This window comes from Aquarana catesbeiana, linkage group LG06, assembly GCF_042186555.1.
Source record: "Aquarana catesbeiana isolate 2022-GZ linkage group LG06, ASM4218655v1, whole genome shotgun sequence".
Classification (NCBI taxonomy): Eukaryota; Metazoa; Chordata; class Amphibia; order Anura; family Ranidae; genus Aquarana; species Aquarana catesbeiana.
Window position 1 is genome coordinate 146,272,077 of NC_133329.1, and position 14,449 is coordinate 146,286,525.

Here is a 14,449-nt window from a genome sequence, read left to right on the forward strand (position 1 = left end):
TGGGATGTTACCTCAGATGGCCTCTCTTGCAAAGTAGCCTTTTGGTTGCTATAAGATCTGTCAGATGTGTCTGAGTTCATCGTCCAGTTGTAAGGAGTTATTCCATATTCTTCACAATGACAAGATTTCCTTACGCCCAAGACCATCCTCTTTAGGTCCTGCAAGGTGGATATCCATTCTTCTGCCATTGCAGTATTTCACCGCAAAGTTCTTACGGCACTACTCTGAAGTTGGGTCTTTTGGCCATTGTTGGGCGTATTGGTACAGTTCATTTTGTTTAGTTGTTGCCCTCCCTTCTCATTCATTGCTTGGGGATGCCCCACAGTTTGTGTACATTGCCTGTGTTCTGTACTGTATGATTAAAATGAGTGATTTTAATATGCCTGTAAGATCCATATCTTGGAGTATAGTAAATTATGGCCAGCTTTGCCAATCACCTGAACGTATGAGCCTCTAACCTGGGTCTACGAATACTGTGCCTAACCTATAAACTCCATATCTTGGAGTATAGTAAAATCAGAATTCCTCTTATTTCAGTCCTTCTTTTAATAATCATCCTTTCGATGCATTATTTTCACTTTAACAGTTAAGGTCCACTTTTAGTTTTTTGTAGCCTTAATAACATGGCATGCTTTAATACTTGTTTGTGCCTTGATGTTAAATTTGTGTTATTTCTTCTTCCACTGGTCCCAGGGTGCTCTGTTTTTTTTTTTCTACCTGTGCCGTGTCAGCTGTAGATAAAAAAAAACTGACCTGTCAGCACTTCTGCAGTGGTAAAAATTTTTTTTGTTGGCACCAATGTTAACTATCCAGTATTCCAGGATTTGGCAAGCTTGTACTCAGAAATCTTGGCTAGTGTACCTTGTAGCATATGTGATTTCACAATGCAAATCTTAAATTAGGGACAATATGTATGGGATTGAATTGCTGTTAAAAATCACAAATGTCAACTTTTTATTCATTATGTTTTTTAATTTCCTTCAGAATGTGAAACACATGAATGGGAATCGGTCACCAAAATCTTCAGTAAATGGTCCAGTTCTAAACAATAATTGTGCTAACGTTAAAAGGCCAATGGGTGGACTTCCAGTCAACCGTCAAGTGTCAATTAACTCGACAGTCAAAAAACAAAAAATTACCATCACGATCAACAAGCCGCATCCTGTACTTCAAGGACCACCCTTTCATGATTCTCCCAATACTGAGTCTGCAACTAGTGCAAGCTTGACATCTACTACTTCTAAACCATGTCCAATGCAGTCTACCTCAAGTGTCCCTACACAATCCGAATCAAAGCATGCACCAATCAGGTTGAACCGTGGAACTTTAGTCAATGGCAAGTCTAAAGTAACGTCCAACTTGTTAGTTCCTTATGGTACAGAATCTTCTGAAGAATCTGAAGAAGAACAGAAAGGGATACGCAAAAGAAGATGGAGTGGGAAGTGTACAGATGGAGCAGTTTCAGCAAACAGTCTTAGTGCCTCCACAGATATGCTAGACAGGACTGAACGTTTGAAAGAGGAATCGGTAACACCTTTAGAATCCAGTCCAACTAATCAGATTGAGCTCACTATTCATGACATTTGTGAACCATCAATGTCCAGTTCCCACAATGGTGAAAATCATGTAGGATCTAATACATCTGTTTGCGTCTGTGAATTGTCTAAGGATGTAAGTATATTACATTATATAGTCCTGATTACCCAGATTGTATCACTGTGACAAGATTCGGAAGGAAATCCCTCTAATGGGAGCACAACATAACTTTTGGCTGCTCTCACTTTTAGAGGTCGCTTCACTTTAAATTGCCTGTCACTTTTTATATACACACTTACTCATTTGCTGTTCTGTATGGAATTGAGCACAGGTTGTAGGGTTAGTCTAAAGAATGTATACTCAATGAAAAATGAACAGATGCAGTAATTGAAAACATGTTTTAGGGCATAGAATTTCATGTATCATTATAGCTATGAGTGATTTGAAAGCAAGTAAAACAACTGTTGAGTGAATGTTGAGTAGGCATCAGATTATGGCAGCAAAATATGTTCTGCTCTTTCCATCTATTTAAAAAATCAGTAGACAGCGCTGCGCTATAAAAAAAAAAATCACTAATATCTACTTCTACAGATCTATCTACAGATACTAATAATAGTATCTGTGACTGATTTGGAGTGAATTCAAAAAAATCAATACATCAACGGTGTAGAAATCCAAGGTGCTTGTCCTTTCCTCCACCAGTCTCACAGGCTGCTCACTTCACATCTGAATAAAATCTGCTGTGTTCCCCTCTGGGCATAATAGAGTGGGCTGGCGTGGTGCAGGTATTCACTTTCCTCCTTCAAATCGCTTATTCCCATGGGATAAAAACTCAGGTCACCTCACCAGATATAATGGATATGCAAAAGAAGAAAAGCGGAATCTAGTGCTCAGCAGCCTCTAACAGAAAGTTACCTTAGAAAATACACTATTTTGGTTACTCTTTTGCATCTAAGCCATTGTGAGCAATTCCCTGGAACACAAAATAGGGTTGCAAAGGAGATTTGTTTTATCTCATGCATTCAACTCAAAGAATATGATGGCATTAATGAATTGATGAACATTTTCAAGTCACTTCTTTTGAATCAGGTCTTGTATTTTAGCCATTGTTATATTTTTTTTCTTATTCCTATTTCAGCCTCTGTTAGATTTATTTGGTTTTCAGAATCAAGTATCTTCCATAGGGGAGTGCAGAGAGCTATGAGAGTCTACAGTGCAGTAGTCCACAGCAGCCAATCATATTTCAGTTTACGGTTATCAGATCATTAAAGCACATCAGACTGTTTGCTGTAGGGTACAGCACTTCGAAGATGTTTTTGTTTTTATAAAAGAATTTGCTGCTTGTATAACAAATTCAGATACAGTTTGTTTTTTATTTTAGACTGAATCTTCATCCGTTCTGGTCACAGAGAACACAGCTACAACAGCAGCTTCTCCACCAAGCTATGCATGTGAAATCACAGCATCAGAGCAGAGGTAATACAGAAATATTTTTTGGTTATTAACTTTTTTTCATTTTAGTTGCATTTACAAGCAGAGTTATACTTACCTGACCCTCCTCTTCCCGGGTGCCCAGCCAATGCTTCTGGCTCCTCTACTCTGGTGAGTGCCCCATAGGAAGCCACTTCTTATGGGGGGGGGGGGCACTCGTGCAGACTAAGGCTCGAGCCCAAGCCTCGCTGTCTGCGTCTTGTCACTGGCTTTGATAGCAAAAGGGCTCACCAGGAAGTGAAGAGAAAGCTGCTGCAGATGGGCACAGTGGTTGATGAAATGAAGGCTCTGTAAGTGTGCGGTGGGGGTAAGGGGAGGGGGAGAAATACTTCTAAACCTTTTTTACCTTAATGCAAGGAATGCATTTAGATAAAAAATGTTTAGGCTTTAGAACCATTTTAAGGTTTCTCCACCATCCATTGAGGGATACGGGAATTCTGAATCATTCAGTTTATACTGCTGCGTAGAGGAGACTGGGTCTCTGGCAACCAAAATTAAGCCAGCTCCTGTATAACCATTTCTATACCCAGCTATTGTCTCCTAGGAGGTTGTGTGGTGTGTTGTGTTTTTTTTTTTTTTTTTTTTTTTTGCTTTTGCAATTTCGCTGTTAGACTACGAACTAGAGGTCGACCGATATGGGTTTTTCTCTGGCCAATGCTGATATTTAGAAATCGCAGCAGCCGATATATGATGCTGATTTTTTTTTTTTTTTTTTTTTTTCCCCTTCATCTCATAAAATCTAACAGTTAGACCCCTTTCACAATGGGGCGTTTTTCAGGCGCTTTTGGGCTAAAAATAGTGCCTGTAAAGTGGCTCCCCTGCAGTCTGTGTGAAAGCCAGAGTGCTTTCACACTGAGGCGATGCGCTGGCAGGATGTTAAAGTCTTGCAAGCAGCATCTTTGGAGCAGTGTATACTGCTCCTCCACCACTCCTGCCCATTGAAATGAATGCGCACTGCTGCCGAAGCACCTGCAAAGCGTTTCGGCAGCGGCGCTTCACGGGCACATTCAACCCCTTCCTCAGGCGCTAGCTGGGTTATAAGCGCCCCCGCTAGCAGCCGAATAGAACCGCTAAAATGACGGTGAAGCGCCGCTAAAACTAGCAGTGTTTTACCGTCAACGCCTGCCTGCTCCAGTGTGAAAGCAGCCTTAAGTAATAAGTGATACAGAAAATTTCTTACTTTTTAAACAGGTAATCAAAACTTTTGGACGAAAAAAAAATGGGCTAACTTTGCTGCTTAGTTTTTTTTTTTGTTTGTTTTTTTTTTTTTGTTAAATCATTAGTGTATTTTTTCCAAAAAAAATTGTGTTTGAAAGACCGCTGCGCAAATGCCGCATGACATAAACTATTGCAGCAACCGCTATTTTATTCCCTAGGGTCTCTGCTAAAAAAAAAATATATTCTAAGTACATTTCTAGCAGAAAATATAGGATTTTTACTTGTAAGCAACAAATGTCAGAAAAGATTTAGTCTTTAAATGGTTAAACTGAGAACAACTCCACAAGGGAGTTCAGTTCATTGAAGTAGAAACATTGTATCTTTTTAGTTTCTTTTATCAGACTTGGCAAGCTGCCCAGAGAGGAGACAAGTTGCTCCACAGAAGACTTTAGGCAACTTGCATTGACTTCTATTACATAAGTCATTTGCAAAACACGCTGAAGTTATAATCAGCCTTTTTTATCGGCACAATCGGCCGATGCCGATTAATTAAAAAACGCCAAATGCCGGCCGATATATCGGTCGACCTCTACTACTAACTTCATAGTTACATAGCTAGTCAGGTTGAAAAAAGACACAAGTCCATCCAGTTATACAAAAAAAAAAAAAAACCTACAATCCCATATACACAATCCTTCACCCACAGTTGATCCAGAGGAAGGCAAGAAAACCCCAGCAAAGCATTATTCAATTTGCTACAGCAGGGGAAAAAATTCCTTCCTGATCTCCCTGAGAGGCAATTGAATTTTCCCTGGATCAAGTTTACCTATAAATGTCAGTACCCAGTTATATTCTGTACATTTAGGAAAGAATCCAGGCCTTTTTTAAAGCAATCTACTGGGCTAGCCAGAACCACCTCTGGAGGGAGTCTATTCTACATTTTTACAGCTCTTATTGTGAAGGAACCTTTCGGAATTTGGAGTACTTTTTTTTTTTTCTCCTTAATGTTTTCAATAAACCGTTACACCACTGGAATTTCTATTTCTCTGAGTTCAATAAAAGTACCTCCATTGCTGTTTGAGCTGATTTCTACATAGCAACCCTCTGAATTGGTGTATCCTTGGCAATAGTTTTGGAGGCCATACTCGAACCCTGCTGGACTTTGACCTTTGCAGGGCTAGCCTGCAATGTGACCTTCAGGCATTGGGCCCTGCATTGGGACCTTTGTGTACTGTTGGTCATAGAGTACTTTCCTCATCCAGAGCTGTAGCCCAGCCACAGTTGTGACCCTGTCTCTGAATACTCATTTGGTGAGTAAGGCAGGTAGGGCTGAAGCACAAGGAACTACCATATTGTTGCATGCCTATTCAGCCACCACTGGCTTTAATGCATTGGGTGTTAAGGCTGAGGGACTGAGCATGGACGACATCTGTCAGGTGCTTCTTCTCCTCCCTTCTCTGCAGCTTTTAGAGGAAGCACCATCCCAGTGCTGCTTCTGGACCATCATTTGAATCAGCTGATCTCCAGTCTCATTCCATTGTCCACCTACAGTAACTTGGTCACGTTTCGCTGCCTAGAACTCAAGGCCTTGCCTTACATTGGGCCTAGTTGCTTTCCATAGTGCAGTGCAACATGTCTTATTTGATGCATAGAGAGCAGTCTCTTCACTACAGGTGATAGCCCACACTCCCCTAGTAGTTCTGGGGGCTTTCATTTAAGAATTCTCCCTGCGACAGGTTGAGTGACCCCAGTCCCTATACATGATAGCCCTGAGTGTCTCTTTCCTGACCGCATTGTGTCTCCTATGGAAGGACAAGGCCAGTGGCTCAGTGCTGGCTACATGGCTGCTCTGACTTTTGATAATTTCATCTGTGGCTATCCCGTGGATTGAAGAGAGAACCACCTGGGGTGTCAACCCCTATGCAGGAGTTGGGCTGTGAGGGATGAAAGCATGCTCACCTGGTTCAGGAGGGGGAGGTCCAGCTGTGCAGCCTCATGGTCCTTCTCCTGCAGTGTGGCTGATGTGCAAAGAAGACTAGCGGTGGCCATATTTTCTTCTGCTGGCTCTAGGAAGCAATCCTCCGGTGGCCTCATAGACTGTTTTGCTTCCCCTTTGTTATGCGGGAACTCCCAGGATGTGTAGGAGGTGGTGGGTCCCTGTGTGTGGCCGTCATCAGCAGCAATCTGCCATGGTGCCATAATCCGCGCATGTGTCTGCCTCCCAACCTGTGGATAACTTAGTTCATCAAAGTGTGTCACTATTTCACAGGTGTGTACAATTTTAAGGTGTCATGTTTTGTATCTATTTACTCGGCATAACCACATCTTTTATATTTTATTTAAAAATTGGTATTTAATGAATTTGTGAACATAAACACACTTTTTACCTGAAAATTTGTGTTTGATAAACTGCTGCACAAATATCTTGTGACATAAAAAATTGCAACACATCATTTTATTCTAAAGGGACTTTGCTTTTAGAAAATATATATTATTGAAGGGTTCAAACTAATATTCTAGCAAAAAAAAAAATGCAGAATTTTACATATATGTGAGATTTCAGAATTGCCTCAGTTTTGTGGTTAAGGTAGGGGGATCATGGGTTTCTGGCAGAATTGAACCTAAGAATGTTAATTACCTCCTGTTTTCCCACTCTACACCCACAACATACACTTTTGCTGTAGTTCCAAAGTATACAAATAGGACAGAAAGGGGTTTGAGACGCTCTTCCATGATGATTGCGTGTGATCTATCCTAGGTGTTTGGGTACTCTTATCATTAAAGCTCATAATATTATAGGATTCTTGGAGGCTGAGCCTGTTGACATATACCCAAATCTGCTTTTGGATTGACTGATATATTACGTTGAAATAATCCAGAACAATAATTATCTATTCTTTTTTTTTTTTTTTTTTTTTTTTTTTTTTTTTTTTTTAGACCCCAGCTGCAAACAGAAAAGGCTGTTATAAAACCAGAAATACCACCAAACGAGGATACTAGCATCAGGTTAATGGTCACTGAGAACATTGCAGAGAACAAGTCACTACCACAGTCTTCTGGATCCTCAGAAGACCACAAAAGTAATGGTGATAGACGGTCACAAAGCTTTGACAGATCCAAATATGACCGATATAGGTTGTCGGATAGGGAATACAGACACAGGGATTACTCCAGTAGTGGACACTACAAACACAGAGACTATTACAGGCAGCGCTCAAGAAGCAGAGGGAGAACTGGAGATCGCTATTCATATTACCATTCTAAAAGGGACCGATCAAGAAGCAGGGAGAAACACCGAAGACATTATTCTCCTTATAGAGATCGAGGGCATTATGATAAGGACTATTGGGCCTGCAAAGACTACAAATCAGGATGGGCCAACAGCAGGGGGCGTGATCATGGCTATAACTTCAAATACAGCAGTCACTTTTATTCACGTAATTTTGAGCCCTATCATCACAGAAATAGTTACTCCAACTACCATCAAGATTATGGAAGCTCGAAAAAAAGAAAATACCATCATGATGGCAGCTCAGGAGAGGAAGACTATGAACGTGGCTTTAAACGCCAGGCCAATCACAACCGCTCACCTTCCGACTGGCCACGAGGTAAGGATAAATGATACAAAATGCTTTGCAGTGTCATACTAATTGTTTTCTCAAAGTAGGTTTCTAGCCAAAATGTTATGTGATTACGTGTATATATATATATATATATATATATATATATATATATATATATATATATATACACACACTTGCACTTTGCCTTTCATTTCGTTTTTAAACTGATAGGATTGTTTTACAAGGTGTGAGAGTTTTACTCCAGTTAAGTTTTTTTTTTTTTTTTCTTTTTTTTTCTTTTTTTTTTTTTTTTTTCTCAAAAGAACAAGCTCTCCTGCAGATGTAGCAGATACAGGAAAGAGACAATTTTACACTGATGGTTGCTATAAATGATCTTTTTCTAAAATCATTTAAGTTCATTTTTATCCTCATTAATGTATACACAGCACCCCATATTGACAGGAAAAACACAGAATTTTGCAGATTTATTAAAAAAGAAAAACTGATATATCACATGGTCCTAAGTATTCAGACCCTTTGCTCAGTATTTAGTAGAAGCACCCTTTTGATCTGACCATGAGTCTTTTTGGGAAAGATGCAACAAGTTTTTCACACCTGGATTTGAGGATCCTCTGCCATTCCTCCTTGCAGATCCTCTCCAGTTTTGTCAGGTTGGATGGTAAACGTTGGTGGACAGCCATTTTTAGGTCTCTCCAGAGATGCTCAATTGGGTTTAAGTCAGGGCTCTGGCTGGGCCATTCAAGAACAGTCAGAGTTGTTGTGAAGCCACTCTTTCGTTATTTTAGCTGTGTGCTTAGGGTCATTATCTTGTCATTGTCACTCTGGAGAAGGTTTTCGTTCAGGATATCCCTGTAATTGGCCGCATTCATCTTTCCCTCAATTGCAACCAGTCATCTTGTCCCTGCAGCTGAAAAACACCCCCACAGCATGATGCTGCCACCACCATGCTTCACTTTTGGGACTGTAGTGGACAAGTGATGAGCAGTGCCTGGTTTTCTCCACACATACCGCTTAGAATTAAGGCCAAAAAGTTCTATCTTCGTCTCATCAGACCAGAAAATCTTATTTTTCACCATCTTGGAGTCCTTCAGGTGTTTTTTTTAAGCAAACTCCACGCAGGCTTTCATGTAAAATGCCAAGACAGTCCAATTCCCCCCCCCCCAAATTACTTATTTTTGGAATGTAGACAGGATGAGGCATTTAGTAAGAGGCATGACAAGTTCTTTGTCACAATTTTTTGGAAATTTTTGCTGGTAAATCTAACACGCCCTTTCTACCAGACTGACAATGCTGCTGTCCAAAGGTGCCCCCTGTGCTCCTTCATCAAAAGTGGTCAAAAGGTATATTGCTGGATAGATCACAATGCGAAAACGGTGGAAAAAGACAACTAATGCAGCTATCACATCTAATGATTGGTAAGCTGCAATATATTGCACTTTTGGTTCTGAGTTTAATGCAGCTTTATGTTCTGCCTTTTGTTTTTTCTGTCTGATCTTAGCGATCTCCTGCTTCAGTCACCACCAGTTCATGCAACTGAAGATGGGAATACTGTACAATTTTTTTTCTGTTGGTCAGTCGTGCTTTTTACTTCTACTTAAGGCCCCTTTCACACTGGGGCGGTAGGGGGCGTCGGCGGTAAAACAGAAATATTTTTAGCGCTGTTTTACCACGGTATTCGGCCGCTAGCGGTGCGGTTTTAACCCCCCGCTGGCGGCCGAAAAAGGGTTAAAACCCCTCGTATAGCGCGGCTATAGCCGCGGTATTACCGCGATATAGCCGCGCTGTCCCATTGATTTCAATGGGCAGGAGCGGTTTAGGAGCGGTCAATACACCGCTCCTTCACCGCTCCAAAGAAGCGGCTGACAGGAGATTTTTTTCTTCTCCTGCCAGCGCACCGCTTCAGTGTGAAAGCCCTCGGGCTTTCACACTGAACGAACAGTGGAGGCTGTTTAGGGGCGGTTTGCAGGCGCTGTTTTTAGCGCAATAACGCCTGCAAACCGCCCCAGTGTGAAAGGGGCCTTACAGTTACACTGTAAGCACTCCCACTGTCAGTATGAGTCTAAAAAAAAAACATGATCCAGACAGCGTAGCCAGGCCCTGGAAATCCAGTGTCTTTAACCCCTTAGCGCCAGCCATACACACATATGCGGGCTTGCCTTTAAGGGGTTATACCGGGGTGATGCCTGCAGCTGGCATCACCCCGGTGCATTTTTTTTTAGAACGGGCGGTCGGCTCTTTAGGGATAACAACCGATGCGGCTAAAGGAGCGGGAGGGGACGTCTGGTCCCCCCCCCCTTCCCAGGCCTCCTGTCCCACCGGGAGTCCTGATCCACGATCCGGCACTTCCGCCCGCTAGACTGAGACTGGAACAAAGCCGGAAACTGCATTGTTCCAGTCTCCTATGTGAAAACACGGAAGCGACATCACTTACGATTTACTTGGCTGCCAATGGCGCTGATTTAAAAAAAAAAAAAAAAAAAAAAAAGTATTCAGAATCGCTGTTTTTGGCCATCTGAATACTTTGAAGTGCAAAGGAGGGATCGGGGGTCCTTTAGACCCCCGATCCCTCCATAAGGAGTACCTGTCACCGCCTATTACTGTCACAAGGGACATTTACATTCCTTGTGACAGCAATAAAAGTGATCAGGATTTTTATTTATTTTTTTTAACCACTTCAGCCCCAAAAAATTTGGCTGCTCAATGACCAGGCCATTTTTTTTTTTTTTTTTTTTATTCGGCACTGCGTAGCTTTAACTGACAATCGTGCTGTCGTGCAACGCTATACCCAAACAAAATTGATGGGGTCCCCCCCCACATAGCTTTCTTTCGATGGTATTTGATCTGCGTTTTTTGGGGGTTTTTTGCGCTATAAACAAAAAAAAACAATTTTGAAAAAAAACACAATCATTTGTACTTTTTGCTATATTAGCCCCAATTTTTTTTTTTAAAGCAAATTTTTTTGCTCAGTTTAGGCCGATATGTATTCTTCTACATATTTTTGGTAATAAAAAATCAAAATAAGCGTATATTGATTGGTTTGCGCAAAAGCTATAGCGTCTACAAAATAGGGGATTAATGCATTTTTATTATATATATTTTTTTTACTAGTAATGGTGGCAATCTGCAATTTTTATCGGGACTGCGACATTATGGCGGACATTTTTGACACATTTTTTAAACCATTGACAATTATACAGCGATCGGTGCTATAAAAATGCACTGATTACTGTGTAAATGTCACTGGCAGGGAAGGGGTTAACACTAAGGGGCGATCAAGGGGTTAACTGTGTTCCCTAGGTGTGTGCTAACTGTGGGGGGAGGGGATTTCCTATAGGAGATGACAGATCGTGGTTCCTAGCTATTAGGAACTCGCGCTCTGCCTCTCCTCATAGAACAGGGATTTGTGTATTTACCGACCAAGAGCATCGGCACCCCTGCTGTGCAGTGGGCTCGCGCGCCCCTGCTATCCCGTTTAAAGGAGCCGACGTACAGCTACGACGGTTCGCAGGATCGTGCTGACCTGCCGCAGTATAATGACGGCTGGTCGCAAGTGGTTAAAGTGACAATGTAAAAAAAAAAAAGGAGGAAGATATATATATATATATATATATATATATATATATATATATATATATATATATATATATATCTAAATAGATATATATCTATATAGATATATATATATCTATATAGATATATATAGATAGATATATAGATATAGATATATATAGATAGATATATAGATATAGATATATATAGATATATATAGATATATATATATATATATATATATATATATATATAGATATATATATATATATATATATATATAGATATATATATATATATATATAGATATATATATATATATCTATATATATATAGATATAGATATATATATAGATATCTATATCTATATATATATATATATATATATATATCTATATCTATATATATTTTTTAAAGCGCCCCCATCACCGCAAGCTCGTTCGTGGCGCCCGTTTATGTAAGCGGTGTTCAAATCACACATGCGAGGTATCGCCGCAATCTTTATAGCAATAATTCTAGCAAAAGACCTCTGTAACGCCAACCTTTTAACTGTTAAATTTTTCTAAAGCGTCGCCTATGGAGATTTTCAGGTACTATAGTTTGTCGCCGTTCCTCGAGTGTGCACAATTTCAAAGCATGACGTGTTAGGTATCCATTTACTTGGCGTAACATCATCTTCCACATTGTAAAAAAAAATTGGGCTAACTTTACTGTTTTTAGTTTTTTTTAGTTCAATGTTCAAGTTCAATGTTCTGGTTATGTTAATTAATTGACTTCAGTATTTGAGTCACTAAATTGATCAAATATGCATATCCAATTCAGATTTTACTCTGACTTTCCTGATCTATAGGCTTTTTTTTTAGTCGGACTGAAATTACGCAAGTCCCAGACAACAAGCATTTTCAGGAAAAGATTTGCAATGGCTGCCTTTGTATTTCTCCCAGTACAGGTCTCCTTTTTAAGTAGTTTTGCTTGGTTGTAAATACACTCCCACTTCCTGAGTAACAGCTATCCACTGGTAATATCTCCCTCTGTTAATACTTTTTAACTGACAGCACCGTTCACTGCAGCAGTTGCTTATTGATTTAGGGAGGGTCAGTACTCTAACGTTATCGGCATCGGCTGTCGATGGAGTAATCTCCCTTGCTGGCTAAGGTTGTATTCTAACATCTGATTGAATAAAGTTACTGTTTGGCCAACAATTCTTTACCTAGCTCCCTTGATTTTCAAATAAACTTGCAGCTTTTAGAAAGAGGTTTCTTTTTTTCTTTTTACTTTATTGTAAATATGATTTGTGCCATAAGAAGAAACTAGCATTTTCTGTGTCAGCAGCAACTGTTTCTGTGCTATTTTAGTACCAGGTTCCTTTGAAGAAAGGTATGAATTAGAGTGTAGGTAAAGGGAAGCAGAGTGCATATATTACCTTACCTAAAGTTCAGCTTTAAGGGAGATTGAGCGCTTGCTATCAGAATTTGTACTGTTTACTTGACTGATGATTGTTTCTGTTTTTGTTTTAGAACGATGAGAATGAAGCACATAGCACACGTTGACTCCTGGAAACACTGGATTGAAGACTATTTCAGCACATCTTGGAGAAAGCCAGGATGGACTCTTTCAAACAGTTAATAATGCCCTCTGTTATCTACCCAAACATGTCAACACATTCGCCGCAAACGAGCTTAAGTCTCTATCATGAACTATCATGAACCTTCAGTTACTCGCTCCCCCTTTCTCAGTACCAGGCGTAATTTTTTTATTTTCCACTAAAAGCTTTTGCCGTTATCCCTCTAATACTTAATACTTGGATGTGGTGGCTATGATAGAATCAAAAACCCAACATTATCTCATTGGCTTAGTAATTTGGTCTTCCAGGTAGTAGTCAACGTACTATCAACAGTGTGCATCATGGTCAATTGACTAAAGACCAACGCAACTACCCATTCCTCTCGGTGTGTAAAAGCGAACAAATTTATTGGACTTCGTGTTTCACAAATCCATGTGAAAAACTTTACTACAAGTATTTTTGAAATTGTTTCCATATGTTTTAGACATGTCATCGAATCTAAAACTCAAGCGCAAAACTTTTTTTTTTTTTTTTTTTTTTTTTTTTTTTGGAGTCTAGTCCCATGTAAAATTGGAAACATCCTGGAACATGTGCTCTCAAATGCTGCTTTCTAAAAGACTCAGGATTATTTGTGTACTACACAGCATGTATTCTTTTCCCATGCTACACCTTCACAGAAGCTTGAGGAATCATTGCATTTTCCATCAAATTTTCTACTTCTAAATGACCTAGCGTTCCAATTAAAAGCCAGGGGTTTATATTTGGAGAATTTTATCTCCAGCTTCTCGCTCCCCCTTTTCTGTGTTTGTATGTAAAAATTATACTTGCTTCACATACACAATTCCAAAAAAACAGGAAATTGTCACTTGTGAATGTTGATTTGTCGTCTTTAAACATGATAGTTTTATTTTTTAATTTAATTTCATGGACCTAAAAAACCCTTTTTCTGTTGGAGATGTTTTAAATGGGTTACAGGTTATTCTATTTTAATGCTCAGCAACTCAATACTTCATACTGTGATTTTATTTAAATACTACATCAGAAAAGAAGTTTAAAAAAGACAAGTTTATAATTTTCACTCCTGCATCAGGAGCCAGAAAAATGTATTGCATTAGTTAACTGCATAATCTATTGTTTATGCGTGATGAACATGTGTCCAGTTTCATATATATATGAACAAGAAGAAAAAGCTTCATCTGCGGAGAGCTCCACAGCTGATGTAGCATGTCAGATTTAGTATATAAACACTGTTTAAACAACTAAAGTGTATTGTGTCTTTCTTGTGGCTATAATGTGTGCATGGGCGAGTCAGACTTGAGCTATGTGTGTACGAGACTCATTAAGGTAAATCTGCCAGGAGAGAAATATGTGGACTGCTACTGATGTCCTCCCACTTTGAAAATGCTAGTTGCCTGGTTGTCAGTGCTGAGCCTGTGTATGCAGATCAGGAGTGCTAATTTCTCCATCGTCCATTGAGGGACACAGGAATACTGAAAGTTATGTTTTACTGCCGTTTACTGGAGGTTGGGACACAAAGTTGTAAGCCAGCCCTTGAATAAGCTCTTCC

General features: G+C 39.8%; 1 protein-coding gene across 2 annotated transcripts in view; it reads left to right on the forward strand.

The window, feature by feature from the left end:
* USP42 (ubiquitin specific peptidase 42) overlaps positions 1 to 14,146 on the forward strand; it is a 118,490-nt gene extending 104,344 nt beyond the window's left edge. For both annotated transcript variants that reach the window (XM_073591018.1, XM_073591019.1), the window contains 4 exons: positions 985 to 1,671; positions 2,918 to 3,012; positions 7,123 to 7,793; positions 12,836 to 14,146. In XM_073591018.1, coding sequence (XP_073447119.1) covers positions 985 to 1,671; positions 2,918 to 3,012; positions 7,123 to 7,793; positions 12,836 to 12,843 — 1,461 coding nt within the window. In that variant the 3' untranslated portion in view covers positions 12,844 to 14,146. The remainder of the gene's footprint in view (positions 1 to 984; positions 1,672 to 2,917; positions 3,013 to 7,122; positions 7,794 to 12,835) is intronic.
* Positions 14,147 to 14,449: the final 303 nt, after the last annotated feature.